Source organism: Lepisma saccharinum, chromosome 29, assembly GCF_977018435.1.
Source record: "Lepisma saccharinum chromosome 29, izLepSacc3.1, whole genome shotgun sequence".
NCBI lineage: Eukaryota > Metazoa > Arthropoda > Insecta > Zygentoma > Lepismatidae > Lepisma > Lepisma saccharinum.
This window is the reverse complement of record NC_139257.1, coordinates 33186322-33212599: the sequence shown is the minus strand read 5'-3', so window position 1 is coordinate 33212599 and position 26278 is coordinate 33186322. Positions and strand designations below refer to the sequence as shown.

At 38.6% G+C, this 26278-nt stretch overlaps 1 protein-coding gene across 1 annotated transcript in view; it reads left to right on the top strand.

Annotated features, from left to right (window-relative positions):
* The first annotated feature begins 326 nt into the window (after window positions 1-326).
* Window positions 327-26278, top strand: part of LOC145981336 (S1 RNA-binding domain-containing protein 1-like) — a 61214-nt gene continuing 35262 nt past the window's right edge. The window contains exons 1-6 of the mRNA XM_083114552.1: window positions 327-473; window positions 14446-14699; window positions 16299-16501; window positions 16956-17073; window positions 21340-21572; window positions 24409-24712. Coding sequence (XP_082970678.1) covers window positions 14466-14699; window positions 16299-16501; window positions 16956-17073; window positions 21340-21572; window positions 24409-24712 — 1092 coding nt within the window. The 5' untranslated portion in view covers window positions 327-473; window positions 14446-14465. The remainder of the gene's footprint in view (window positions 474-14445; window positions 14700-16298; window positions 16502-16955; window positions 17074-21339; window positions 21573-24408; window positions 24713-26278) is intronic.

The following is a 26278-nucleotide window of genomic DNA, read 5'->3' as shown; positions in this document are numbered from 1 at the left end:
TAGGATAATTGTGCAATATGCGTCATTTATGTTAGTTCGGTGCAGAGCAGGACAAATTGAAAGTACGACGCTCTAACCAAGGGGTTCCCTTATCGCACAACACTAGAGAAACCTTAAGTTCTGACGTCACTGGGGACTCCTAGTATTGTTAGGCCATATGCCTAAGTTGTTTGGTTAGGATAGCTAGTTTCAGTTTTCTTAGCATAAGTTCACATTTTCAATGTATTTATGCTAATAGAACCAAACGTAACAGACCTAACCTAACAACGTAGTTATCCGTCACCTGACGTCAGAACGCAAGGCTGCTCTAGAGTTGTGCGATAAGGGAGACCCCAATAGAGCCAAAAGTGATGTGCGCGAATATTTGAAGTAGGTAATAGATAATCCTTATTTGAACAAAGAGAAGATACTTTTTGGATTTGAATGCTCTCTGGTATGGATTGCTGTTGGATATATTTACACCGTTAATACACGTAAGTTTGTGTGTTTTTTTTCCTATGTATTTCGTAACTTAGAATATTTATTTTGAATTGTTAGCTCGTGGTTCGGTCCAAATCAGTTTGTTGAAAGTTCTGTCATCCTTAAAATCGTCTACAATTTATGTATAATGAATGGTTGCTTTTTACCTTGCTATCAACTAAACTAATATCGTTACCTCTTAGAAAGTAGGTTGTAAAAAATCCAGAAAATAATAACGGTCTCTCAAATCTTGCATCTATAGTTAAAGAAGGACAGTACTTGGTACTTATATTTATTTTCGGTACTAACCTGATTTTCCCCGGACAGACTTCTTCATTTTTACAGAAGAAACTACTTACGGTAATAAGGTACAAATGTCAAAAATTGATAAAACGAAGAAGTTATAGGTGTCCGGGGAATGTGAGATTTTTACCTTACATTCATTATGAGTTTATTAGACATGTTTCACAACTTTTCTATCTTGTTCATCGTGTTCATTTCCAAACAGACGTAACTACTATTTTCCTCGGAGCGAATTTGCAATATAGAGAACGTCTCAATTTTTTTTTAATTTTCGGTCTACTAACTAATTTTGGCCTCCTAATCACGAACCTGTTGTAAAAAACCGGGGGTCACGTCTGGAAATTTGAGAAAAAAAAGCCTATTGATTTTTTTTATATATAGGTGTATATGCGTAGTTTTACGAACGAAAATGTAATCTCCTGTCATTGTTTCCAACCACGCCGTTGTTTTACAAGAAAATTATTTATCATGTTCAATTTTAGTACGAACCCTATTTTTTCAATGAATTTAGGGGTGAAATGAGTGCTAATGGAACCTAACCTAACAGGCCTAACCTAACCTCGTGTGAATGGTTCATGGGGCTACCCGTGGATGGTTTTTGGGGCTAATGTCAATGGTTTGTGGGGCTACCCATGGATGGTTTTTGGAGCTAATGTCAATGGTTTGTGGGCTACCTGTGGATGGTTTGTGGGGCTGCCCGTGGATGGTTTTTGGGGCTACCCGTGGATGGATTTTGGGGCTAATGAACAATGTTTCATTAAAACGTACAATTTCCAGTCGTGACCCCCGGTTTTTTACAACAGATTCGTGATTAGGATGCCAAAATTACTTAGTATAGGTACCGAAAATTTTAAAAAATACAGACTTTCTCTATATTGTCAATTCTTACCTTTTCCTCGCTCAATTTTTATTTTAATATCCGAATTTTTTCCCCTATATGAAGATAAACGCACATCTGAAGTTGTTTGGAATGTAAAATTTTATATTTATGGAATGTGTTTTGAGAGAGTATACCACATTTTGGTGAATAACCATGACATCCATTAGCAGTCAACTCCAGTGATTTGCAAAGATGTTAGTATTAATCAGTCTTTGGAAGTAATGAGGGGTCTGTTTACTCGAGAATTATGTTGAATTTTGTATTAATTGACAGATTTTGATGTTTTCTGCACTCAGAAATGGCATGTTTTTGCTTACACGGGTCATACTTTGTGATCGAATATCTCAGTTATTTGTGCTTTCCACGCCCTGGAACTAATTTTATATTATGTAAAACATCAAAATCTGTCGATTAATACAAATTTCAAATTAATTCTCGAGGGGGTACGATGGGTAAACAGACGGAACGAGTTTCCAATACCGGATCACTCTCCAATTTCTATGAAATTTCGCCTACTCACTAATTGTGAACTGCTAATCACGAATCTGCATGTAATAATTGGCGGTCGAGTATGGAAATCGGGAAAAAAATTAAATAAACTATGTTTTCTTAACGTAACATAACCCTACCATAAGAACAGTAGCTCCACAGAACATGCCATTTTCCCCGAATGGGTGTCACTTATTACATAACACCTTAGCAACATTATGTTCTGACATCACGGGAGAGAGCTATTTCATGTTAGGCAAGCCAAAATATTAATTCTTCTTTGTATTTATGCTAATGGAACCTAACCTAACCTCGTAGGCATTCCTCGTCGGACGTCAATATTCAAGGTAGCAAGATTGTTGTGCGTAAAGCAAGACCATTGACTAATTGCGAAAGAAAGATGGTTCCGAATTGCTGTGTATGGACAATCACCGTGGTATATCGCAAGGTTATTTTACAAGTTCTACAGGCAAATGTACAATTTTAACAAGTGACCGCCAAATATGAACTACAGATACGTCATCAGGACACCGAAATTAGTAAGTAGGCGAAATTTTATAGAAATTGGAGAGTGGTTCGGTATTGTAAACTCATGCCCAGAAGTATATGTATTACATAAATGTGTGTGTATATATATCCTGTTTAACGGAGCTATCAGACAGAAGCGACATGTGGCCAACCTTGAAAAGTAAATGCAACCTTTCGAACCAAAGCAATATAAGCTGCAAGTGTCACTTGGAAGCAGACCCTCAGTAATCCATTCAATCTTTAGAACTGAAGTGTGACAACGAGCCAAACAAGTCAGTTCATGTAGCTTGGACTATACTGTTTTCTCAATGGTGTGCATCGTGCTGCTTCAGTCTGTTGTTGTTGCATGCACAGTGAATGTTTTGCTTTACACTAAAGGACACTGCTGTGTTGCTTGTCATCAGTGACTTCAGTCTGAAAGCTCCTTCAATGACACGCTTCATGTCACCTTGTTTGTGCATGGATGGTGGATGCTTCCTTAGACTGAAGAGGCCCATGACACTTGTCATTTCAATGTGACACCCCTACTGTCATATCTTGCTTCGGTCTTAATGTTCTCTATACTTAACAAGTTTAGCTACTTCATCAAAGATTAAGATTTAATTTAGCCTGTAAATCACACAACAAATTGCAAGTTCTGTTGTTGGGAAAGGCCAACTTTTTGATAGAAGGTTCCTTGTATAATCATGAATGGGCCTCTGGAGGGGTCTGAGGCTCAATCCTCAATGGAGGCAGAGTGCTTCGCATCTCATTCCAAACTGCAGGTCCACCCCAGATTTCTTAAATAGTTCTTTTTCTTTCACAGTATTATTTCTTCTGCTTCAGTTTTAGTGCCAGTGTTTTTCAACAGCCAGGCCTGAAAAGGTCCGTTGCACCCAGAGGTTGACAACTAATTTAAATACAATTTTATTTTTGACAGCAAGTCTATGCATAATTGAAGTATGATTATAGCATAGTTGTATTAATATCAATTAAGGTTACATATTAATTTCCATATAATCTTTGAAGATCAAAAATGTATTTATGAGTGAATATTTTGGGTTCAGGGCATCGATTTGTAAGAAATAAATTTACTGGACTGTGGTCTCACAAAAGGTTGAGAACTACTGCAACAAGCAGCCAGAATACTTGCTCCATGACCAGGTTTAGCGGCCATTTAACCAAATTATACAGAGGTTGATTCATTTATATTGAGCCGAATTCGAATGTGCCACCTACCTAGGAAATGCAATGTTTCCACCACCGGTTGTGTTCGATCTGCAGGCCACCACTATTGACTATTGCCCGGCATCGGAGTTTCCATTGCAGGAGACTCCGTTGCAGCTGGACCATGGGTATTGCATCCCACTCCTCGTTACAGGCTTTCCATAGGCCAGAGATGGGACAGGAGTCCGAAAGCACAATATGAATGGCATCTGGACTCTTGACAGGGATGTCAGAGAAGGGAATTGCAGAAATTCCAGTTTCCTGTTCCACTTCCACCGATCACCCGCTAGATGACGTTCATACATCCCCCTGCAGTTCCTTTTTCGCTCAGATACATGACACGGTTTCAGGGCATGCACGCTGCTCTGACCTTGAGGCGTAAATACCTGTGAATGGCACGGTTGATTGTCGCCTGGGATGTGCGGCATTTGCTGGCCATTGCATGCTGTGTGGGGTGAGTTTTGGAGGTCCCCATACGTTGAACAACATGCAATAGCAGCAGGGTCCTCTTCACGGGAGGCCGGTTTCTAGCTGCTCGTGTAGGTGTGGTGGGCCCAGGACTCTGTGCCGCATATTTCCATATAATACGAATCACAGTGGCACGACCTACACAAAAATTATGCACTTTACACATGTCTACGATGCGCGACGCTGTGAACTTACAGTCGGAAAAGGCAACAATATACCCCTCCCAGAATCTGTTCAGTTTCGGTGGCATCAGACTACTCTCGACCACACTGCTCTACTGTGTGACTACTGAGATACTGTTGCTTGCCTCGGAGCAATCTCTCAGCGATGCGTTGCGCATGGTCGGTACAGTGGCACATTGAATTCGGCTCAATATAAATGAATCAGCCTCTGTACATGATGTACTGGATAGCCAGAATACAAATATATTTTACTGAAAACAAAATTTAATGTAAAGATATTTGATACTAGTGAATGAAACACCCTCCCTTGCCCGGGAAAACAAATGCTACCACTACCTAGATAGAGGCGGCAAAATCTCCCTCGGACAAGCAAAATAGCGTTACGGTCCAGGTTAAGTTCGTGTGTAGGAACCGGTGACCAACAGTGCATAGTAATAAGCCATATCGAATAAAAACAAAGACATATGTACTTGCAAATTACCACCTCTTTACCTGTAGCCGGGAAGCGGCTAGCTGCATACCTGAAAATCACGGGTAGCGACATGCATACGAAAATGATATAGCCCAAAATTAACATGAAAATAAAAAGTATATTCTATTTGTAACCAACAAAAATGGAATCATTACAGGTCCCCACACTTGCACTCTCACATTCTCTCTCAGATTCAATCCTCATGGGGTCATCGACACAAGAAATTATACATGACATGTACAGGTTTTATGACGACAAGCCCTAATTATTGCATTCTCAATTAATTTTATCTTACTTTTTGTCTAATCAGGTCATCTGTGATTTTGCTCCAGTGCTACTTAAATCCTAGCCAGCCCTTACTTAAGTTCACCTTTTGTTTTTTAAAAAAGAAACTAGTCGGCGCGGTGACAATACATTACTTGACCAGTATAAACAAAGGCGTCTCAACGGCAATTACATTCACGTGGGCGGACGTTTTCCTTTTACAAGACCTCACGTGGTTCCAAACATAACAAATAACCTCCGTTGAGTCGCGCAAACATATACTCTCTAGCAGGCGGGACTTAAACACTTCGCCGCGACGAGCAATTCACATTACCAGGCAAATACTTTAACAAATAATCACATATGCGACCGGACATAGCTAGCAGCGACACAGCGCTGACACATAAAAATGAACAAACCTCAAGTAGAATATGCAATTAAGCGGGCGGCGCTTTACTCTAATAGTACGCACTTTAAACAAATACAAAGGAGCACAAACAACAATGAATTTAAGATCATAAAAAAATATCACAAGGAATACGAAAAATTGACCTGAGACGAATAGATTACACATGACAAGCGCGACGGGAGTTCGGTATAAAATTTCGAGTTGAGTGGGCGTTTTCAAAATGTCGACGAATTTCAAGGGCGTTCTCTAAATCAATCGGGCCGTCACGTGTTAAGGTTCACACAGATGAATACTTTACCATCTCTCAGCTTCCGGGGTGCATCCAGGCGTCTTTATGGGCGATTGAAAACACATAGTATCCACGCGAAAGGTTTCCTTGGTCGTGACGATGAAGATGCAAAAAGGGTTCAAACACCTAGTTCCCCGGCTCCTCTTCCTCTCGGGATCGGTGGATCTCCGTGGTATGGCGCGGTTCGGACGTCGCATCTGAGCGGTCGTTGTAGGCGTCGTCGGGGCGTCAACATCTCTCTCTACATCTCTGTCGCGGCTGGTAGGCGTCGTCGGGGCGTCAACGTGGCGGATGGTAGGCGTCGTCGGCGTCGTCGGGGCGTCAACATCTCTCTCTACGTCTCTCTGTCGCGGCTGGTAGGCGTCGTCGGGGCGTCGTCGGGGCGTCAACATCTCTCTCTACGTCTCTCTGTCGCGGCTGGTAGGCGTCGTCGGGGCGTCAACGTGGCGGATGGTAGGCATCGTCGGCGTATCAATAGGGTGGCGTTCGACGTTCTCTCTCTCTCCATGGCGGCGGATAGGCATCATCGGCGTAGCTTCTTCTGACATCGGGCGAATCGACATAACGCCCTCATCTCTCTTCTCCCTCTAGCCCGCCATAGTTTCCGGTGTTCCTCGTTTCTCAAAAATTATAAATGGCGTAAGGTAATCACGGAAACACGGTTTCGCTTCAACTTCCCCCAGCGGTTGAGGTAGGCGCACTCATGTAGACTTACTGCCTATCACACACACTGGTGTTCGCACATCACAACAAAGTCCACTGTACACGAAAGGTAGCACGAAGGTGCTCTCGTTCCAAGAATCGCGGCAAAACTGTATATGGAGAGGTAGCACGGAGCTGCTCTCCCTACAAGGATCGCGGTAAGACTGTGTAACGAAAAACCATGTCCTTCGTTTTATTTGGATTTTGAAAAAGGACGCTATGCGCACGTTGGAGTGACCTTCCGAAGAGGTCAGTCCACTTTGCTCTATTGTCTCCCAAGTGGGACGAGCCGTGCTCGAAGTTGAGTTTGTGCGGATTAAGCTTCCGCCTGGCTGTCGCCCATAGCTCAATTGCAATCGCTGTCCACAAACTGATCAATTAGAACCGATTTGATCTGGCGTCCGTAATTGTCGCTTGAACGTGACGAAACTCCACATATCCGTCCTTGCACACATGCCGCTGCGCTGGTATAAGTTTCACATGAATCTGACCGTTGGAAACCGAGATATTTAAGTGTTTGTCATTACGGTCGAATTTCCTAAGCTTTAGACGCATAGCGTGACCCTTCAGGTGCTCGCCCTTAACACACGCGAACCTCTCGTTCCTCCCGTCGGCTTGGCAAAAAATCAAATATGTAATCTTACAAATTAAAACACTCAACACTTTGAATCAACACGTCTTTTTACCGCTACATACATGAATAATAATGATAATAATAATAATAATGGTAAATCTGACTGTCACACTAGATTTTCAAAAAGTAGAACAGTATTTTCTTTTTTGCTTCATGTACATGTTTGTATAATAAATTCAAACATTGAAAATCATATCATACTATTAGGTTCTATTAAAATCACATACAAAACTACTCTAATTAAGTGAATATGTTTATACTACATTGATATATTTAATAAGCCTACAGAAATATGAAGATAATAATCGGAAAGAACTGCCCATTCAAAAAAGTCAGCTTTTTTAAAAAACATTGTTTATGTCTAGCTACAAATTTCATATTGTAAATTGTATTTTGTGTTTAGAAATGAGTGTCTATTTTACAGTAGCGAGACGAAACCCATGGAACATGAAAAATACTGTGAACTCCTGTATTTTCATTGATTTGAGACACTTTTGTGAAAAAAGCCCAACCAAAAAAGCTGCGGAAAAAACTTCGTTTTTCCCCAAAAAAGTCATTTTTTTTCGACCACTTCCAACTCTTGCTTTCGGGCTGTTCTTCTTCATGTTAAAGTAACTTTCTAAGCTAACAGATGTACTTTACTTCACAATAACACATTTCCGTGAGCTAAAATCAACTGAAAATGTTCATAAATAACAAAATCTTCATATACCATGCAAAATACTTTACTTTGTCTAGGGGGTACAGAGGGTCAAGGGTACCCACTCCTATACTGACATTCCATAGGACCTAAAATGCCTAAATGAACTATAAATGCGTAAAAGCCCTGTGTGTACCTGAAAAATGCTTTTTATACCTTTCACATAGGTTTAACTCATGATCAATCATGCTCTCGCTTGAGTCACGCCAACGATAGTGGGTGAGTGTGGTGTTCACCCTTGCTTTTCAGCCACATTTATCACCACATTTTTTTTATACTTCAAATGTTTTTTATTGTATGCCTTTCTCTTTATTACATTTTTGTATCGAAATATTTGTTTTCAAACAGTGTAATATAAGAGGCATATTTTTTAAGTAAGTACCATTTTGAAATGTACAAAAAACAATTAAACTTTTTGTAACATCTTTATTGTATTGAACTTAAAACCATACCAATGAAGGTTTCAAATTCTTTCAAAGACAAAATAATCTAAGAAGCAGGTAGCACTTCTTGGAGTCTTTAATGAATTGACGTTAAAATATGGGAAGTGGGATTCATCTTGGAGCAAGTACTTTGACTTGCTGGGGGTCCAGACGTAACTCTCATCGCCAACAATGGTTCTTACACTGATCAGTTTCCAAATTTAACAAGATTCAGTACATGGAGGTCACATGTATTTATTACACACTAATGTACAAATATAAATTGACTGTCATGCTAACACCAGCACTGTACCCCGTGCTCTCTCTTCTCTTCCTCAAACATTATGAGGAATAAGTTCTCAATCTTAGAACTTGTCTTGTGTTGTAGTTGTGCTGTCTAGTATGTTTGTTTTGTCTTGCATAGTAGTTGTGCTGTCTAATTTGTTTGTGTTTGTTTTGTGTAGTAGTTGTTGTGTGTAGTTTGTTTTTGTTTATATTGTGTAGTAGTTGTGGTGTGTTTGTGTCTATATTGTGTTATAGTTGTGATATGTTTGTGTGTGTCTTGTGTAGTATATGTGCTGTCTAATGTGTTTGTGTTCGTCTTGTGTAGTAATTGTGCTGTCTAATGTGTTTATATTTGTCTTGTGTAGTAGTTCCTCCATTCATAATGGGGGTTAGGCGTAGAGCTGACAACTCTGTACTGTAAAAAAAAAAAAAATCAAGAAACAGCAATATAAGGCCATGGATATTCCCAAGGTAAAATAGTCCCCAGTTCGGATCTCCAGGTGGGGACTACTTTAGGGGGTCCCTGGACTAAGGATAAGATCTACATTAGGAATAAGGATATTAAATTAGGCACCTGGAATGTTCTGAGCCTTTACCGGCCTGGGGCATTTCAGTGTACAGTTAATGAGATAGTGAAGTATAAATTAGATGTAGTAGCTGTCCAGGAAGTTAGGTGGCCAGGAGAAGGGAATTGTAAAACTAAAAATTATACTTTTTTCTATGGTGATACTGAAAATCATAATTTTGGAACAGGCTTTTTCATAAATAATAGAATTATCTCGGCTCTTAAAACAGTAGAATTTATTAATGATAGGATATCATATGCAGTTTTACAGGGTAGGTGGTGTAAAATTATTTTAATAAACATACATGCACCAACGGAAGATAAAGATGATAATACTAAAGATGATTTTTATACAGAGTTAGAACAGGTCTTTGATAAATTTTCTCAGTATGATATGAAAATTCTGTTAGGTGACTGTAATGCACAGATTGGCAAAGAAGAGACATTTAAACCCACGATTGGTAAAGAAAGTCTTCATGAATTAAGTAATGATAATGGTATAAGATTGATTACTTTTGCAACCTCAAAGAATTTAATTGTGAAAAGTACCACTTTTAAACATAAAGATATCCATAAATATACCTGGTCTTCTCCAGATGGTAAAACTCATAATCAGATAGATCATATTCTCATTGATAAGAGAAGGCATACTAGTATAATTGACGTTTGTACACATAGAGGTGCTGACTGTGTCAGTGACCATTATTTAGTAATTGCTAAATTAAGAGAAAGACTCTCAGTGATAAATCATAAGCAACAAAATCTAAAAGTTCTAAAATTTGATACAGGAAAGTTTACTGATGAAAGAATTAAGAAAGATTACCAAATTAAACTGTCAAATAGATTTGATGTTTTGCAGGATTTAAATGATGATAAAAATATAAATGAAACAGACGTAAATAAGAATTGGGAGCACATATGTAATGCAATAGAATCAGCAGCTAAAGAAAGTATAGGATACCATAAATGAATGTCATAATCTAATAGAAATAAGAAGTCAGGTTAGACTTAGGTGGTTAAATAACTCTGATGATACAAATCTAAACAATTATAATAGAATACAGCGAGAAGTTAACCGCACGTTTAGAAGTAAAAAAAGAGATTACTTGAAAAGCAAAATTAACGAAATTGAAACAAACAGCAAAAAGAAAAATATGAGAGATTTATATAAAGGTGTAAATGAGTTTAGAAAGGGGTGGCAACCTAAAGTAAACTTGATAAAAGATAAAGATGGTGATTTTCTAGCTGACCCAAGCGATATTCTAAATAGATGGAAGAACTACTTTAATGACCTTTTAAATGTCCATGTAGGAGATAAATCAGAAGTAAATGAAGTCCACACAGCAGAACCTTTAGTTCCAGAACCTAACTTGACTGAAGTTAAAGATGCTATTAAAAGGCTAAAGAATAACAAAGCACCTGGCATTGATTTAATACCAGCTGAGTTAATTAAATATGGTGGAAATTCATTAATATGTCAAATTCATAAATTAATTTGTTTAATATGGAATAAAGAAGAAATCCCTCAACAGTGGAAAGAATCCATAATTGTTCCTATGTTTAAAAAAAGGTGATAAAATAAACTGCAATAATTACCGTGGAATTTCTCTACTCTCAACAACATACAAAATATTGTCTAACATAAACATAACAGATCAACTACAGATCAAATTTTTCACATCAGACAGACACTTCGTATGGGTATTAATATGTCTGACAAATTTAGAATTCATGATGGGTTAAAACAAGGAGATGCATTATCTCCATTGCTCTTTAATTTTGCCTTAGAATATGCTATTAGGAAGGTAAAAGAAACTAAAGGAGGACTAAAATGGTGTGACTCAGTTGTTAGCATATGCAGACGATGTAGACTTATTAGGGGATGATATAAATACAATTAAAAATAATGCTAAAATATTTTTCAAAGCTGGTAAAGAGATAGGTTTGGAAGTTAACAAAGAGAAAACTAAATATATGCTTACAGGCCGAAACCAAGTGTTAGGTAATAATCAAAATCTAATTATTGATAACAACTCGTTTGAACCAGTTTCCAAATTCAAATACTTAGGAGTAATATTAACAAATGAAAATTATATTAAAGAGGAAATAAAAAGTAGGCTTAATTCAGGAAATGCATGTTACTTCTCTCTTCATAAACTTTTGTCTTCTCGTTTAATATCTAAGAAACTAAAAGTTAAAATATACAAAACAGTAATTTTGCCTGTAGTATTATATGGGTGTGAAACTTGGTCCCTTACATTGAAAGAGGAACATATATTGAGAGTATTTGAAAATAAGATCCTTAGGAAAATCTTTGGACCTAAAAGGGATGAGGAGACAGGTGAGTGGAGAAGGTTACATAATTTAGAACTACAAATTTAGAATTTGTATTCATGTCCAGATATTATTAGAATAATTAAACCAAGAAGACATAGGTGGGCAGGCCATGTGGCACGAATGGGAGAGGAAAGAGGAGTTTACAGGATTCTTGTTGGGAAACCTGATGGTAAGAGACCTGTAGGAAGGCCAAGACGAAGATGGAGGGACGACGTTGAGATGGACCTAAGGGAAATCGGTAGGGATGGAAAAGAGTATATAGAACTTGCTCAAGATAGGAAAAGATGGAAGGCCTGTATTGCTGCAGCCATGAACCTTCGGGTTTAAGAAGGCTAGAGAGTTAGTCAGTTAGTTAGTAACATCTTTATTGTTACATGAAAGACCCCACTTTTATCTACTTTTCCACATAATTGCCACCAATATTAAGGCACTTATCATATTGAACAACAAGCTTTTGTATTCCTTCGTCATAGAAGTTTGCCGCCTGAGTTGACAGCCACTGACTTCAACATGGCCATTTTGAGGCTATCGTCGTCATCGTGGCGCTGACCTCAGAGATGCTTCTTCAGTTGCAGAAACACGTGGTAGTCACTGGGTGCTAGATCTGGGCTGTATGGAGGATGATCAAATTGTTCCCAGCCAAATGATGCGATGAGATCTTGACAAGAAAGGTCAAGGTGCTACCTCAGTTAACATTTTTGGTACCCATCGTGAGCACAATTTTTGATTGTTTAAGCATTCGGTAACAATTTCGTAGATAACACTTCTTGAACCTTCAAGGAACTCCTCTGATAACGAAGAAATCGTGAAGCGTCTGTTCTCTTTCACTTTTTCGTCGACTTTCTGCACCAAATCGTTAGTGATCACTGAGGGTCACCCACTCAGTTCCTCGTCATGAACATTCTTTTGGCCATCTTTGAAAGCTCTTACCCATTTGCGTACCATTCCATCACTCATAATGTTTTGTCCATACACTTCACAAATCTGACGGTGAATTTCAACTGCTTTCACGTCTTAAGCACTAAGAAAACAAATAACAGCGCGTATTTCACAGTCGGCAGGATTCTCAATCGGCGGAGGCATTTTAAATACGCAAAATCAAATGTATACACGATCGATTGTTGCCGGAATGGCGTCTGTGGCTTGCCAACAGATGTAGGTACACAGTGCACATGCACGGCACACCAACCGCAGCGCTGCAGCGGCGGAATTTCAAAATGGTACTTACTTTAAAAATTCGCCTCGTATCATCCAAGCGAACAACTAACAAGTGCATGTTCCTCAAACTTGCCCTGAAGAACCCTGGGTAGTTGCATGTGTGGTCCTCAAATCTCATATAATATATAAAGTCACTTACATTTTTTGTATTTATACGACAAAAACATATAGGTACGAAAATGCACTACAATGAGCATAGACTAATTCACTAAATGCACAAATTTATATTAAAAACCTGTAACGTAATCGGTCCCTCACTCTGACAACACTCCTTCCACAACAAATGTCTCTCTCAAACTGCCATTTACATCATCTCATTAGAATGTGATCAGGTCCACTCGTGACACACTGAGAGTTAGCTAGAAAGCACCATAGGCCAGTATTTTAAACTGTTAAAATGGCACGTCATAAAATTAAAAGTGAGCAGGGCACTCACTTGTGATTAATTGCATGTTAGAAATAAGATTTATTGGATAGAACCCTTAATTTCCACCACAAGGGCTTGAAGCCCTTCAGTGGTGTACCCAGGATTTCCAAGAGGGAGGGAGGGTGGGTTACGTACACCTTTTTTTGGGTAGTCTGCCCTTATTTTGACATCTTTTCCTATTTTTGATGTTCTTTTTTAGGAATACTGAGGCCTCCTCGATGGTGCAGTGGTAGCATCATTACCCTGTAACCAAGGGGTCTCGGGTTGGATATCCGGTGGAGGCACATAGTGGTTCGGATCCCACTTTAAACTGTAGGTCTAGTCCCGATTAGCCTATCTGCATAAAGTGGACTTAAAATTACCAAATCAATTTTAGGAATACTGGGCCAGGGGGGGGGTTATAACCCTCCTTGGGCAGGCCACTGAAGCCCTTGAACCTTAACACCTTGAACGATCCGAGCGGCAAAGGAAGCAACGCAACAGCAAGGAGTGTCAGCATCCCTCTGTGCAAATGTCAGCCATCTTCCAGCCTGCATTACAAAATTTGAAAAATCTGGAGTGACGCCGACTGGATGAGGCTTTTTCCATTGTTGAACGATGTACTTACTGGGCGGTTAAAGGGACCATAGGTGTAACATACTAAAGATGTAGGCTGTTTAAAGCATGGTCGGTGTTATTCCTGGCCTCCAACATTGTAAGAGCATGGGAAGATTCTTAGAATATGTTTGTCTGATTGACTGTTACGAGCACCTGCTGTGATGAGTAGAAAAGGCATCCCTACAAGGCATCAATCACTTTGCCTATTTTCCCCATTGACACAACAGTCTAGGTGAAAGGGAAGGTTTGCACTAAAAACTGCCCTGATATAGAACATTTGAGGTGTTTTTTTGACTCCACTTTGTGCACAGGTAGATTAATTAGGACTGGACCTATAGTTTGAAGTGGGATCCGAACTACTTTGTGCCTCCACCGATTTTGAACCCTTGATTACAAGGTGGAAATGTTGTCTTCTTTAAAGACATTTTGATATACACAATTTGCACTAACGATTTAATCTGAAAAAGTCAAGGAATTTTTATTTTATAAAATTGTAGACACCCTCTCCTATCAGCTTTTAATATAATTTTACAATGTGCAAATGCTCATAACTTGAAAGTTTATTTGTTTAATACACTAATAATTCTGTATCCTTCTTGTATTGAACAGTGTGATTTAAGAGAACAACAATGACAGGAAGGGTGAAGAAGATGAAGTTGGAAATAGCAACTCCAACTACTATATCTAGTGATTATAACGAGGATGATGACTACAGCAGTAGCAATGCATGTGATGAAAGCATCATTTGCTTAGGAACTTTCAAACGGAAAGATAATGACCGCGATAAAGAACCTCCACAGACAGATGCAAATGTTAAAAAAGAAGCAGGAGAAAAACAAGACGGTGGCATAGAAGAGATAGAGGTAAAGTGAATTTTTAAGGTTTGCATAGTTAAAACAGGGTGTCTACCAGTAAAGTAATCAACAAGCAGGTCAAGAAATTATAGTTATAGTCGAGAATTTTTGCTTTCACAATGACTGATTTATTTTATTTCACTTTTCTGCCCCTTTGGCTAATCGTGAAGATGAGAATGAATGGTAAGGTTAGATGGATAAAGGGACAATCAACAATACAGGGTGTCTATAAAGGCACTTAACATTTCTACATGAACAGGATTTATGGTACAAAATACAATATGTACTGAAACATATATCACAGTAGGACACAAAATTAATATAACTCCATGTGACCACCCCTCAAGTCTAGGCACATATGCGAACAATCCACCACAGCCTGAAACACGTTCTCCAACATAGCTGGTGTAATCTCAGCAACTGCGGCCGTAATGCGTTGTTTCATCTGGGCTATGCTGTGGATCCTCGCCCCGTACACCTTAGACTTGATAAACCCTCAAATGTAAAAGTCTAATGGGGTCAGATCGAGGGGGGGGGGGGGTTGGCAACTCCCCATTGCGAGACACGACCAATCCATCTACTGGTGAAAATTTCATTTAGGTGATCACGAACGATGATGGCAAGATGCGGTGGTGCCCCATCCTGTTGGTGCATAGTAACAAGCTTGGTGTGCCCCAATCCACCGTGCTATGAACCACAGTTGGTAGATGCTGGGATTGTGGATACTGAGTCGCGTGGTCGATGCGGTGGGGCTACGTGTGATCGCGTCCTGTACATTTTCCACAATTTGTGGTGTTACGGCTGGCCTACCAGGACGTTCTTCATCCACAACGCTACCTGTTCGCTTGAACTTGTTGGCCAGGTTCTTTATGGGGGCCTGGTTTTCTGAATTTCTGAGTGAAGTCCGTCCGCACCTGTTCATACGTCATTCCACGCAGACGAGCACAAACAACGGCTATTCTCTCTTCTATAGAGTACATTTTATCAGATCACTTGGAAAAAAGAAAAGATTTGTCATTAGTTCATTGAAATGTTAACTGACTTTATAGACACCCTGTATATAGGGGCGACAATGCGAGCCACACAGAAAATTACATTGACCGTGAGTTCAGATGTCAGAGCCTCACTAGTCAGCCAAATGCAGTCCAGGAGGCATTAATTGATAAAGCAAGTATAATTATTTTGTTAAATACTGCATCAGTTGGCATCTTAACTCTCCTTGTGGTAGGGATTTTTCATTAAATAAATATTTATTTTCTTAATTGCTAATTTCCAACTTTACCTAAGTAGGGGTCATACAAATAAAAGTTAAGAAAAGTGAAAGAGTCAAGAATGTTTGATTTGTTATTTGGGTAGACACCCTGTAAAATCTATTTTGTTGTGTTTATAAAAATAATGGAATATTACAGTCCATATCTTTTTATCTTAAACTTAATGTATATTAATTAAACAATTTTTTATGCTTTACAGAAGGCACTGTAATATAATTTATCCTCATGAAGGCTTTGTAACTAAAGCTGATACATCTCTGCTTTAATTTTTTGGGCTTGTTTTATTTCATTGAATTAACTGTGTGAGAGCTAATTTAAATGTATATGTTATTTCAAGGATGTCCCTATAAAGATGGAATGGGATGAAGTGGATATTTTGTCACAAACACAGAAAATAGAACCCTGGGTTGCTCAAAATGTAAAGGAGTTATTTGATGAAGATTATTCCATTCCATTCATTGCTCGCTTTAGAAAAGACAAGAATAATTCTATGACTCCTGAAAAATTACGTGAAGTAAAGGAAAGTTACAGAGAATTGAAGTAAGTATTACATTATTATTTTTTTTAAATTGTAATAGAACTTCAGCAAAGTTTCTTGTATATGTAATTCATTCACACAAGAAAATAATGAAAATTGTATTGATACTTTTGCTTACTTTCCATGATATTTAGACTAGGAATTACTGTTAACTCAGCCCAAATTATTTCATAAAACATTCTGTGCAGTTAAAGTATCTTCCAGTTTAGACTTAAAAATATGTTGGCTGTTGTAAATAAATTTAATTAGTCCTAATTATGAAGCACTATAATAATAATAATAATATATTAAACCACTGTCATAACTTACATATTGGGTCAAATAAAACGTGGAATATAGATCATGGGACAGGTGCCTCTGAATAGAATAAAGCACCGCCAAATTATTTGAGTTTCAAGATCATAACTAATATTACTCAAGCCCAATTAACAATGGCAAAATTTCTTTTCTTATCAGATTGGTCCAAAATAAAGCTAAAACTATGATTGACTCCCTCACGAAGAAAGGTGTGCTTACAGATGAGCTGAAGTCTTCTATTTTGTCTTGCATCACAATGAGAGAACTGGAGCATATCGTAAGTTAATACTGATGGTTTATTTATAGCATAACTTATGTCATGTGCCAAATTCTTAGTATAATAAAATGAAGTTATTCACCTTGTTGCATTGGTAGATTAGTGTCCATATTTTGCCAAGATCCAGCTGACTTCCACTTTCTGCTGTCATTTTTACTTATCCGAGACACAGTACCACTATCGTAGGGAGCAACGAGTTTTATCCTGTACCTTTCACATGTAGTATATGTTTTGTCTTCCCTGAAGAAACCATGTGATCTTGATGAAATATTGGATTATAACCATTTGACATGCCAAAGTAAGTACTCTTTTTCAATATTATGGTGCAAAATAATATAATACAGTTACATTGAGCGGTTTTTATTTTTCATGCGGCAGAACTGTAGAGTGATTAACCATAAAGTTTGTGTGTTGTGTGTGTGTTTATCTTGGTGTAAACTTGAAAAAGTTCTGGAAAACCAGGACTAAAAGTTGTAGGAAAAATAACAGCCACTAAAAATAATTGCATTATATTATTTTTCATCTACAGGGGTGTAAGGGGTGAACTTCCATGTAGTTCACCCAATTGTCAACCTCACTTCCACATAGTACACCCAATTGTCAACCTCACTTCCACGTAGTACACAGAGTTGTCAACCTCACTTCCACATAGTACACCTAATGGTCAACCTCACTTCCACATAGTACACCCAATTGTCAACCTCACTTCCACATAGTACACCCAATTGTCAACCTCACTTCCACATAGGACACCCAATTGTCAACCTAACTTCCACGTAGTACACAGAGTTGTCAACCTCACTTCCACATAGTGCACCCAGTTGTCAACCTCATTTCCACATAGTACACCCAATTGTCAACCTCACTTCCACGTAGTACACAGAGTTGTCAACCTCACTTCCACATAGTGCACCCAGTTGTCAACCTCATTTCCACATAGTACACCCAATTGTCAACCTCACTTCCACATAGTACACCTAATGGTCAACCTCACTTCCACATAGTACACCCAATTGTCAACCTCACTTCCACATAGTACACCCAATTGTCAACCTCACTTCCACGTAGTACACAGAGTTGTCAACCTCACTTCCACATAGTGCACCCAGTTGTCAACCTCATTTCCACATAGTACACCCAATTGTCAACCTCACTTCCACATAGTACACCCTGGACTGCATTTTGCAGACGAACGAGGCTCTGGCGACTAGCCCTATGGCCAGTATAATTGTGTGTGTTGTCCTTATTTGTGCTGAGTGCTTCTTTACAGCCTCAGCTTTTAACCAGTCAGAATATTTTAATATTTTAGTTACAACACATCACAGTAATATTTATTTTAGTTGTTAACCTAAGTCAGAATATTTTAGTCTTCCGTTAGAGTTATGTTATTAGTTATATTTTAATTTAGGTAAGGGGCTAGACCCCGTATAAAGTGACGGGTGCAAAATAGCCTAATTGCCGATGCACCCAAATTTAAAAATTCAAATTAAATTAAAAATCAAATTTTCACCTACAGAAAGTGGTTATGCGAACCTTTAAGAAGAACAATATTCCGGTGTTGACCTGTGGCATGCGCTAAGTTTTAATTGAATTAATATTTTGAAACATTAATGTATACAACTTTCAATAGTTCATTCGCTGTAATTGTGAAAAGTCTTCAATATTTGCATACCATAAATGTATGTTTCTACATGTAAATCTACAAAAATTCACTCAGTAAATCAGTTGTTCAAAATGCCGAAAACTAATGTACATATTCACAGGCGTAAGGTGGGTTGGTGCACTACCAGGCTAGCCATTTCAAGTGGACCTAAAGGTACATTGATGTTGGTGTGTGTGCACTGCTCACTGCAGGCCAGACAATGCACTAGAATAGTGCCCAGGAGCAGCATGTACCTGCTGCCCAGCACATGAGCACTATGCCAGTGAAGGTGTTAAGGTTTCAAAGATATGATGTTAAGTATGTTATGTAATGGATTTATGTTGACATCTCTTGACTGACTATAATTAAGGTACTCACGTTTTCCGCAAAGCTGTTTTACATTATTTTCTATTAATTTCGGTAGCCACTGCCACCATCCTCGTTGGAATTCGAATTCCAATGTAAAACAGCTTTGTGGGAAACGTGAGTACCTTAATTATCTATTACTGCATCTCTCCCATAGTATGGATTGACTGACTATGTTATATATATAGAGCTACATATTATTGGTGAATGAAAGATCAAGATTTCAGTACAAAACCTGAACACTTTTTGGGATCAAAAATGGTGTACCTGAAGCATTCTCTTAGTGTTGAGATGGTGAATATAATTCTAAATTTGATTTTAAAAAACATTTCTCTTACATAAAATGAAATTGCTTTTCTAATAGCACATGTATGTGGTTATCCAAGTATTAAGTTTATTTCTGTATGAGGAGTTCAATTTTTCTTCTCAAATTTTTCCATAATTTTGCATGACTCACAGGATAATTCAGACTACAGAAAGTGTTGTGTCAGTAAATAAACTCTATATTTTTTGTGTGAGGTTATTTTACATTTTCCAATTCATTTCGTGTCAAAACATTGCAGAAAAACATGAAAAATGAACATTACAGCATGCTATTTCACATTTCATATTTCCACCAAAAACGAAATATGTGTTAAGTGTGCATAATATCTGAATCAATATTCAATTGTTTGTAAAGTTATTGATTGATGAGATTGTGTGTTCAGCCATCTTAGAAATGGTTCTTGTAAGCTTAGTATTAAATCGTTGTTATTTTGTATCCTCGTGTTAATCTTTATATTATGAAGTGCCTACATGTGTGAATCATTTAACCTCTGTGTGTTCATACACGACAATATGCATGTCTGGTAATACAGGGTGTTCCATTCAAACGTCCTACATTTCAATTCATCATTGCTAAAAGGTTATGAAACACAATGGGATGTGAGTGGTACTAGACGAAAGAGAAACTCAAAGAATTTTATTGCATGAAGCACTAAACACCAGTACACCTCTACACTGAACTCTAATACATTTCTAAGTGTGCATCGTTTGTAGCACGAATAATATCCAATCTGAGAACCTCCGGATTGTTTATTAACACTTCCAGTTCCGCTGACGCTACTCGCTTTGTCAGTTGCAACTGTGTCTTCTTTGCTGTCTCTCGACCAGCCCTGATGATGACTCTGCGATGGAGTCGAAAGCTCGGACAAACTTTTAAAGTGTCTTTAATCATGCTGTTTGTGTGTTTTGCATTACTTTTAACTACCAGGTGGGCTGAAAAGTTCGTAGGCTAACTCATAGATGGCGTTACTAGAATTAAATCCATGTGATTTTTACTTAGTACTAACCTTCAAAAGATACGTGTATAAATTTCACAGCTGCCGGATAATTAGTTCGTGAGATATAGCATTGTGAGTGAAGCAGCTTTTGTTATTGTGAAAAAATGGATAAAAAAAAATTTCGTGTTTAATAAAGCATTGCTTTTTGGCGAAAAAAAATACTGTTGAAGCCAAGGCTTGGCTTGATAAACATTATTCGGACTCTGCACCAGGAAAATCAACCGTTGAGAAGTGGTTTGCTAAATTTAAACGAGGCGAAATGAGCATCGAAGACGATGCACGCAGTGGATGCCCCAAAGAGGCTGTTACCGACGAAAACCTAAAAAAAGTCCACAAAATAATTTTAAATGATTGTAAAGTGAAGTTGATCGAGATAGCTGAGACTTTACATAGCGTTGTTGGAGCGTTTAAAGGATGAAATCACGAAAAAACGGCCTCATTTGAAGAAGAAAAAAGTGCTGTTTCATCAAGACAATGCACCGTGTCACAAATCAATGAAAACGATGGCAAAATTATATGAATTAGACTACGAATTGCTTCCCCATCCACCATATTCTCCAGATCTGGCCCCTAGTGACTTTTTCCTGTTTGCAGACCTTAAAAGAATGCTCGCTGGAAAGAAATTTAGCGCTGATGAAGAGGTAATCGCCGAAACTGAGGCCTATTTTGAGGCTAAAGAGAAATCGTACTATAAAAATGGCATCGAAAAATTGTATGACCGCTATAATCGTTGTATCGCCTTCGAAGGCAACTATTTTGAATAATAAAATCGAATTTTGTCAAAAAAATATTTTTTACTATGTTAGCCTACGAACTTTTCAGCCCACCTGTTATAACTTAGTTTCAACTTGTTTGTGCAATGAGTGTTAAAGTCTATTATTTCAATTTCACTTATTCTAGCACAAAATGTATTGGTGTATCATTTATTTATTTCAGTCCACAACATGGAAATTAGGCAGAGTGACCCTTGCGGATAAAGCTCGTAGTTTGGGATTAGAAGCAACTGCAGAACTCCTGCTTTATGGAACGGAAGAAATTTCACCGACCGAATTACTTGAGTATGATGTAGAAGGAAAACGTACTCAGAAGGAATTAGAGAGAAGCCTTGTTCATATTATAAGTGATATCCTTAATAAGAGCAAAGAGTTCATCGATTTCATTAGAAAGGAGTAAGTGTTTACCATGGATGTACGGCTCTGGTCAAACTTAAAGAAAGTTAGACTTTATCTTTCTCACACTCTTGACAATGTGTGTGGCTACCACATGTTCCCTCCCTCGATGTTGCCAGTTTTTTAAGGACACCCATGTCAAAAGAACAGTGGTGGTTGATGGAAATTTGCTATCGTACGTAAAATTTAGAAAGGAGCCCGAGGCAGAAGGTCTGGCTGAAGCACACAAATGCAGCAACGCCATAAACCTAGCCCTGAATATTTTGTATTTTTGTTATTTTGCGTCACTTTTCTACTACATTTTGGCTATACCGCTCACAATTCCAACTGGCCGCTAGGAAACAATGAATCAGCGATCAGTTGAATTCTCTTCCAACTGACATCAGATATTTCCGAGTTATAGTCGATACGCTAGCTACATTAATGACCGGCTGGCTTTGAAGTTGATGGAGTGTGCCCACCAGCTGCAACAATTAAATTCACCGCACAGTGTTGCCACACATCTACTGTACGCCACCTTGTCCCTCTGCATACAACTACCTTCCAACAGTTTCCATATTGAAGTTGCAAAGTACGGCAACAGCGTATCCACAGTCATGTGACTGAGACTCCACGTGGAGTAGACTAGAAGAATGACAGCTGCACCCATTGGCTGAAGGTTGAGTGTCATTGGACGAAAACAACTCGCCTGCTATTTATCCCCACCCACGTTTGTGGCAGCGGATTCTTTTGTTCTTTTACGTTAACGAAGTAAACGCGTGGACTTTACAAAGTTCGTGGTGGGACGAAACAAATGAGCATCAGATACACAGCATGTTGCCAAACTTACTGTAAAATGGGGAGAGAGTAACTTGATCAGCACCGTTATTGGATAAACGTTGTACAATAGTACACAAAACATGGAAAATTAGTACACAAAACACCCAAACACCATACAAACGAGCCAATAAAAACAACTGACAAAAAGAGATTTACACTTGGCAACGTTGTAACGGGAGAGCGATGTTACTTCTACCGTGCAACTGAGGTTGTTGACACTCATCGAGGCACACACCCCCAAAGATGATTAGTCGACAGATAAAGCTATGTAGAAAACAGTAGGTCAGCCTCCAGTTGGGCTTGCAATCAGCATAATTGCCACAATGAGGAAGAATGATGGTTAGATGAAACAGGGTGGGATTTGAACACTAACTTTGATGGCAAGATTGAAAGTCGATCACTTAACATGGAGCTATGTTCCCCTGCCTATCTTTTGGGGAAGTAGGGGAGACACTTGAAAACTTTAAATCTTTTCCAGGTTAAACTTTCTGTAACTTTTATCCAGACTTGACTGATATGAACTTTTACAAATACTAAATACTGTACTGCAACTAATATGGTTGTATATATAATAGGGAACGATGAATATCGAATTAAGCTTGATACTGAAAAAGTTCCGATACAAATTTTACTGTTATTCAAATATAATTCTATCGTTCTAGGCAGCCGCGGTGGCTCAGTCGGTAACGCGTCTGACTACCATGCTCAAGGTCCCGGGTTCGATCCCCGGCCGGTTCAAATCCGGGAACTTTTCTAACGGTGGAAGCGGCCCCGGCGCCCACCCAGCGTCGAATAACATGGGTACCTGGGGGAAACCCTGGGGGGTAAAGGCGGTCAGGGGCGTGATGCTGATCACATCACCCCCACTCACGACCGGATCAAGAAAGTGTGGGGCGTTATCCCCACACCCCCTATACGCCTTCATGGCGTGGTGCTATGCACGGGGGAACACTTTACCTTTTTTTTACCTTTTATCGTCCTCCGTGACCGTGCAGTCGAAGGTGCTGTGCTTTGGGCTCCGACTGCGGGACGACATGGGTTCGAGTCTGCCTTGGTGTGGCAACCCACCATCGTGAGGAAATTGGTGAGCTATGAGTGAGTAGCGTAACCCGGTCTCGGAAATCTTCTACAACGGCTGGGGGTTCGAGGTGCTAACCCCACGTCACCCCACTTCTGGTTGAAGATCTCCAAACCTCTAGGTAGGATCGTGGGAGGGAGACTGGCAGTCGGGAGATAGGCCCAGGCCCTACCGAGGGCTGTCGAGCCATGGGTTATTATTAAATATAATTCTGAATAGTTCTGAGTGCCAGCCTCCATGACAGAGAGGTTACCACAGCATGCTACGAAGCCAGGGACCCATGTTCGAATCCCAACCTGGGCATGGGTGTTCTTTGTGCATGTCCTTTCATCATATCATTACTCATCTTCATCTTCGTAATTAGCCAAAAGTGTCAGAAATGCGAAGTGAAATAAACTAAATCAATCAATCAATCAACTAATTTAAAGAATAATAATTTTTCTCGTATGTATGCATTGCTTCACAGTTAAGTTGCTATATTAATGTAACGTTGACAACATCTAACGGATTCTTTTTGTTTAAGAAATTGCTAACCATTGTTATAACTGTATCTTTAGTCAAAATGAAAATAAATGTCTGATGAAGGAATCATGTGTTCTCCTGAAACGTCACAACGAAAAACTGTTTTCTTATCCTTGTAATAACCGTAAACTACAGGAAAATAAATTAGAGAATCTTGAGTTGTTTATTGACCTTGCTAAGGACTTCTTTTGAATATCCATGTGGTTATTTATTATAACAAGTAGCCAGCTAAATTTTTGGGAAATATAGCTGTAGGGAAGCTACATTTTTTATATAGTAGCTTTGGCAAAGCTACTTTTAAATTCTAATATTTAGATCACTGACAATGTATACATACAAGAAGAAAGTTCCAAGCAGGTATAAAAAAATGTTGATTCCAGTATCTAACTCAATTCTAATTTTGTTTCATTATTTCAGGATTTTGGTATCTGATTTTTATTTAAATTGTACAAAGTATGAAAAGCCTGAAAAGAAATCTAGCAACACAACCAATGTGAAGAAGGAAGGAAGTATAAAAGAGGAGAACGATGAAGTGGAAGGCCGACAGGTGGAAAATGATATAAAACCACTAATAAACAAAGCATCCAATTCGAAATATAATCCTGATGCGCTGGACACTAAGGAAAATATTATGGTTCTTAAGGAGAAGCCGGTTGAGGAATGGAAATATGAGAAATATTTTAATTTGTCCCGTTCTGTGAGAGTTTTGCAGGAGCATCAGGTAAGATGTAGATCTTTTTTATAGGAGGGGATGCATTTTTTTTCAGATATGTACAATTATATAACGTATCGTGACACACCTTTGGTGCGTGCCATGAACCTCTAAAGGTTCGGGGATCGAACCTGGAGCCTTTAGATGAATGTAATTCTTACCATTGGAGGTTAGCGGTAGCCCGTAAGCTCTCGCTTGGCTGCGGGACGTACCTAAATAAACTTAAATTTACAGAACCTTTTAAAGAGTGGCAACTCTCCTGTATTTGGGTTATAATGACCTAAAGACTGCAAAGGCAAGGATGGCATGAGAAAAGCATATTACCTGTCTCGTTCTCGAAGCGTAGATCAGAGAGTTTCTAAATTAATACTCACTCACTTGCTGAAGTTCGTCTCTTAAATTGCCTCCAAGTTCCTAAAACTCACGTTCACTGTTCATAATCCAGCCTGAATCTCCTTCAAAATCAAACTCACTCTCCTCTCTCCAAAACTCAAAACCCCTTTTCTTACTCCGGAACAACTGTCCTGTTCTCTTCCTTTCCAAACCCCAAGAAAAACTGTCCCGAGCAAGATGCAACTTGCATCCACCCTGATCAAAACTCCTCTCCTTTTTCTCTCTCATCCCATTTTCCTCTGCAAATACTGGCGAATGCTTTTCGCTGAGCTGGCGCTGAAGTTAACACATTCCTTATATTTCCTGCCAGGCTACCTAGCTAAACGTAACTCGAATATGAAAATGAGGGATGTGTAACGATTATGTGAATTGATTGTTGGAGAGAATGTTTTTCACATAAAAATACCGTAAATGGTTTCGCACTAACATGGAAATTGTGGGAAATTAAATGCTTGTTTGCTTGCCAGGATTGGAAACTGGAAATAGATTTAACTTTTTCTCCCCAGCTGGTTTCCTTTGGGAGGTGGGGTATATTTTGAATGAAAATGTCCTTTCATTACATATTTGTTAGCATGTTAAACATCATAGTCTGAAAAGAAGAAAGTATCTGGAGAAGTAAAAAAAATGGTTATGCAAAATGAGTGTTATTCTAATACATTATATACATTGTTAAACAATTCCTGTTAGCTGGGAGTTTCGATCATGACAAATGCTACCATGTATGTCCTCTTTAGTGAGCAATAAAATAAAATAGAATCAACCAATTGACCAGAATGCAGTGCTTTGTAAAGTTTTTATTACAGTTACTGTTTGTCAATTCCTTGATAATGACTTCCACAATAATTTCTGATTATTGTACAAAACAATTTCATGAATTTGGTTTAATCTGCTCTTCCTATTGCCCTGACTTAAGGGGAGGAGTTACAGTTATGCATCAATTGTGCCTTTTTATCAATATCGCCCAAATGGACACTGCTACTTAAGAAATACCTGGGTGTATCCAAGAGTGTGAATTTCTCTCCATGTTGCAAGTGGAAGCATTTTTTATGTTCATTATTGAGCTGGACACTATGTTTGAAAAATATGATGAATTAGAATTTTCTTAATCCCATGTATTCCTTATGGGGAATCAACTTCAACATCAAGTTACGGCTAATCCAATGGAAGTTTCGACTTTTCCGC